Genomic DNA, 5,733 nt, shown 5'->3' with positions numbered 1-5,733 from the left:
ATAAAGGAGAAAATTAAAAATGTGTATGTATATATGCAGCAGATCTTGTGGCATTGTGCCTAAGGCATTTGACTGCTAACTAGAAGGCTGTCAATTCAAACCCACCAGCCACACCTTGGAAGGAAGATTGGGCAATCTACTGAGGTAGAGACACCACCTCAGAAATCCAAGGAGGGTCACTATTAGTCGGAAACAATTGGACAGCAGTGAGTTTGGAGTTTAGAGTATTTATATATACACACACACACACACACATATATATATATATAGCTCAGATGTTTACCATCTTATATATGTTTCTTTTTCCACATTGCTGCCTCCAAGTTTGATATTTTAATATAGTAAAAAGAATACTGAATTGGGAATTTGGAAGCTTAAATCTAGTTCTCATTTGTGCCCTTAAGCAATCTATATATTCATTGACTATGTCACAATTCTCTCATTTATATGTGAAAGTAATACAACTGGAAAAATAAACACCAACATGAAGTTTGAGGTATCTAATCCCACAAGATGTTGTGTGAACACAAAGGGTCTATAGGAAAATGAATTGGTCAAGTCTGCATAGTGCACGCCTCTCCTAAACAGTCTCCATGTATGTGAGTATAAAATCCCTGCTGAGGAAAACTAGTAGCATATGGCTTAATTCAGCCTTTGGAATTGCTGCCCACTTTCTCCAGCCCCTGTGGTTTTAGAAACACTTCTGGCAGATCCTTTTATTATACTGACCAGATGTTAACATGCTATGCTCATGAAACGCTTGAATCTGGTATTCTCTTTGGAGAATCCTGAACAAACAACCTCTGAGATTCCTTCCAGCTTTAACATTCCATTTTTATGCAAGTTCTTTTTTCTCTGTAATTTCCCACTGGCAGGCTTCAGTTATAAGAAGCTGAAATGCTTAATTGCTCTCACTGAGCTTTATTGATTTAGAAGGTGTGGCCAATGTCTGATTCATATTTACTTGCTGATAGAAAATAAATAGCAGACTATGATTTCTATCTCTTTCCTTGCCCCTAAGACTTCATATTAAAAAATAAAAATTAAAAAATCTAAGTTCTTCCAAGAAAGCGTAAGTCTCCCTCTCAAGAGAAAATAAAGATAGATAATAATGAAATCCTTTTGTTTATTGAACAGGAATCCCTATGGGGTTACCAAATTTGCCCAGTATATTGAGTATTAAAATGCAGGTGACCAAGTTTCTCTCAATAAATGTCCTAAAATATTTTGTAGGAAAGCAGCTATTTACTCTAGTTGTTCCACATCTGTACAAATATTTTTCCACAAAATGCTAACATTTTTCATTAGGATAATGAAAGCATAGTTCAGCATCCAGCAGAAAATACTAATACAGTTAGTACATTTTCACAAATAATTTTAGCAATTATAACAATCTCTTACCTAGTCTAGGACATGATAGTTTCTTAAAGTCATCACAGTTCACACATAAACCAGTCTTGTAATCTTTGTATGAAGGACAAGGAAATGAAATAAAGTTGCAGTGTGTTTCCAAAGATGCCATGAACAAGTAAACTGCTCTCTGATGGTCGCATTTAAAAAATTCAATCCCTTAAGTATTAAAATCAAGCAAAATAACTATAGATGATTAATTCAATTTCAACACCATTAGTGAAAAATTAAAGATATGTTCTTATAAATACTGTGTACCTTATGAATAGCAAAGTGTTCACTACAATATACCATTTTATTTCAAGCAACTAAACAAATCATACAATTGAAAAATTAAATTTAGCCTGTCTTTTACATTGGATTTACAATGTTTTTCTAAAGAAAAATTTCCACAGCAAAGATTTTTAAATTCAACAATTTAACAAACTCTACAAATACCGTGCTACTGAACACAACATGTATATGTTAATGTTAACATATACTTGTACATGTTAATAAGAGCTCTGGTAGCATAGTGCCTAAGGCACTTGACTGCTAACCAGAAGGCTGGCAGTTCAAACCCACCAGCCACTCTTTGGAAGGAAGGTTGGGCAATCTACTTCCGTAGTGATACTGCCTCGGCAATCCAAGGAGGGGTTGCTATGAGTCAGGTCCTACTCCACGGCACATAACAACAACATACATGTTAATGTAAATATGTATACTTAACATGTTGATGTTTGAACATTAGGACATGTATCTCTCCATTCTGATCCCACACCCCTAATATTTTATCCAATGTCAGAGATGAAAAAAAAACTTGGTGAAATGAAAACTTTATTATGTTCCTTGCTCTTCCCAACATCCCAGATCCTCATTCCCTTGACCAAACTTCTATAGTTACAGAAGACTTTAATCCTGGGTTACTTGACCAATTGCCACTGTGACTCTAAGAATATTTCTTGCTATGGTTCTGAAGTGAGCCTAATTGTACACTTGAAACTGTTGCCCAACTATCTGTCTGTGCAAGACAACTAAATGTCAAGAGTTTATAAATCCTTAAGTGTTGGTACTGTACTAATGTGATTTATTGTTATTGTTGTCAGTTGCCCTCAACTTGCCTCTGACTCATGGCAACATTAAGGTAAATCCTAAGATTTAACTTGTGTTATGCCATACTTTAGCTGCTCATGCTTCTTCAATACCTTGTAAATTCTCCTAATGTTTAAAATGATGCTCTAAAACTGTAACAGGTCTCATCTATAACCAAATGGGATATCTACTGGTAAAATTTATTAAATAATAAGAGTCAAATTACACCATTATTAAACCATTCTGAATCATGGGCACTGAAGATGAGATCAAAATATTGCCCAAAGATTAAGAGGGCAAAATATATTCATTTTATTTTGTAATTTTGAATCATATGTAATTTATTCAAAATACTATTGGAATACCTGAAAAAATAGATTTAGGACAACCAGGTTGTTTTTTCCCTCCATTGGGATAAAAATCTATATGTCCCAAAGGCTCTTTAATGCCTAAACCTGAAAAAAAAGAAAAACATCCAAAAATTACAAAGTTTATATAATCAGGTACACTGCACATGTATAAAACAAAATTTAAAAAATCCATTGAAATTCATCCTTATAAAATTTAAATTAAAAATAAGAGCTATTGAAAAAAATGAGTTTCCTGATATTAATCCTTAAAATTAATTCCTCATTATAATTATATTGAATTAATTAAACATACTTATCCATGACTCATTACAGGCCAATCACATTTCTTTGTGCTATGAATATATAAATGAAAAAGATAGAGCAAAAATCCTTGTTCTCGTGGAAATCAAATCCTAGTGAAGCGAGGCAGATAACAAACAAGTAAAAGTGTAGTAAGTGCTCTGAAGAAAAGCTAAGTAGGGTAAAGCCAACAAAATAACCAGCAACAAACTATTTTCCATTGATTCAATTCCAACTCATAGTGAACCCATGTGCTCCATTGTGTTTTCAAAGTTTGTGATCTTTTCAAAGTAGATCATCAGGCCTTTATTATGAGGCACTTCTGGATTGGTTTGAGCCACCAATCTTTTTGTTTGTAGCAAAGTATTTAACTATTTGCACAACCTAAGAACAGAATAAGGGGACAGGAAGTATCTGAGAGTGATAAATTGTATTTTGAAGTCAGTTAATTAGGAGGTAAGAGTTAGCAAAGGCCTGAAGAATATGAGGCAGGGAACCAGGTGGTTATCTCTGTAAGCATGCCCAGAGTATTTAAAGAAGCCAGGTAGCAGCAGAATGTGTAAGAGGAGAGTAGAAGGAATTATAGCCAAGTTACATAGGACCTTTTAGGACACTGTGATGATTTGCTTTCATTCTAGATGATAACGCCTAGGACTAGCTGGAACTATATTCACTAACTACAAAAAATCTAAAGAATATGCTGGAGTGAGATGAAAGCTATAGCTATGATTTAAGGGTTTTTATAGATCTTGTAGAAGAGCTCTGGTGACACAGTGACTTAGGTGCTCAGCTGCTGACCAAAAGTTTGGCAGTTCAAACCCACCATCCACTCAGTGGGAGAAAGATGTGGCAGTCTTCTTTCCTAAAGATTATGAAACCCACTGCCATTGAATCCAAGTCATAGTGACTCTTTAGGACAGAGTAGAACTGCTTCACAGGGTTTCAAAGGCTGTAAATCTTTATGGAATCAGACTGCTTCATATTTCTCCCACAGAAGACCTGATGGATTTCAATTGACAATCTTTTGGTTAGCAGCTGAATGCTTTAACCACTATGCCACCAGATTTCCTTGGAAACTGTATAGGCAAACTTGGTCCTTTCTTATAGGGTTGCTATGAGTTGGAATTGACTCAATGGCAATTATTTTGGGTTTAATATAGATCTTATAGATCCTTGTAGTACTGGTGAAAACAAATTCAGGTACTTTACTAATCTAGAGTCTATAACCTAAAGAAGTCTTTAGAATGGAAGGAGGTGGCAAGCTCACAATACTCCACACTGTGATTAGGTATAAAATCCTGGTGCTTGGAGCATAATAATTGTTCTACAGCATAATGAATTCTTGAGAGGGATAAGAAATAGATTTAACATAATAAACACTTCAGTCAGACATTAAGGATTAAGATGCAATAACTTAGTTCTAAAATGTAATGGAGCATCATAACAGATTGTGAAGTATTAGAGGGACATGAGAACATTGGGTATGTATTTACAGGAGAGGATGTTTAGCATACAAGGAAAGACAGAGAACTTATATGACTTCATTAGAACATCCTAGAATTCAGGGAAATGTGCATATGATTTGATTGTGACAGTAGTCAGAGTATACTAACCAAACCCCCTTTTTATCTTATCTACTTTATGTATGGAATTTAATCAATGAAAGTCTCTGGAATATGCTAGAAGTCTAACAGTTTTGGAGTTCTGTGAAATTTCCTCACATCTGAACTTAATATGGGGTTCCAAGAATAGGAGTTCCTGATTTGGAGCCATAATTTTCTCCAACTTACTATGAAAGTAGAATCAAACCAAGAAGACTTCTTAGCAATCAAGGGAAGCAAAAGACATTTATTATTAACTTACAAGCAGCCCTTGACCCAGGTATGTCATTTCCCTTGAAAGGGATAGGGCAACTTGATCTGCTTAGGTCATTCATTCTCTTGGTTCCAAGAAGGATGGGAAGCGCAGATATGACCTTTTAATTTTCTTTTTATTATAAAATATAACATCCATACAGAAAGTGACATACAACATAAAGGTATAGATTAATTATTATAAGGCAAATAGCCATATAACTACCACACTCTAGTCAAGAAATAAAAACAATAGTACCTAGAAGTCTTTAGTGTGCCCTTATCTATCATTAGTTTCTCTATTTTCTCTAAATATAAGTTATCCTTTCTTTAAAACAAAATCATTTCTCACTATTCTTTATCTTTTAAGGATTTTCCCAAAACACTATAGTTATGATTTTCTCACTTTGGAAATACATATAAATTAATTTTTACTATAAATATTATTTTGTGTCTGATTTCTTTTGATTATTAGTATGGTAGTGATATTAATCCACATTGTTACATTTCAATGTAGTTAATTCATTTTCATTGCTATATGGAATTTGATTGTATGAACCTACTACAACTTATTTATCCAGTGTTCTTTTCACGGACACCTGTATTGTTTCTGATTTGGGGCTAACATGTGTTAATACTATAGACATTCTTAAACACATATATTAATGCATATGTGAAGGCATTTCTGTTGATAATATACCTAAGATTGGAATTGCTGTGTAATAGGACATTTAAAAAAAAAAAAAAAA

The 5,733-nt window shown here is 33.9% G+C and overlaps 1 protein-coding gene across 1 annotated transcript in view; it reads right to left on the bottom strand.

Annotated features, from left to right (window-relative positions):
* The window catches only part of LIPI (lipase I), a 68,681-nt gene that overhangs the window by 45,159 nt on the left and 17,789 nt on the right, over positions 1-5,733 (bottom strand). The window contains exons 5-6 of the mRNA XM_007934914.1: positions 2,847-2,936; positions 1,402-1,464 (exon numbers count right to left, since the gene is read on the bottom strand). Of these exons, the coding sequence (XP_007933105.1) occupies positions 1,402-1,464; positions 2,847-2,936 (153 nt within the window). The remainder of the gene's footprint in view (positions 1-1,401; positions 1,465-2,846; positions 2,937-5,733) is intronic.

Source organism: Orycteropus afer, unplaced genomic scaffold (genome assembly GCF_000298275.1).
Source record: "Orycteropus afer afer isolate SDZICR_OR568_19922 unplaced genomic scaffold, OryAfe1.0 scaffold00022, whole genome shotgun sequence".
Lineage (NCBI taxonomy): Eukaryota > Metazoa > Chordata > Mammalia > Tubulidentata > Orycteropodidae > Orycteropus > Orycteropus afer.
The sequence above is the reverse complement of the archived record's forward strand: the minus strand, read 5'-3'. Positions and strand labels throughout refer to the sequence as shown.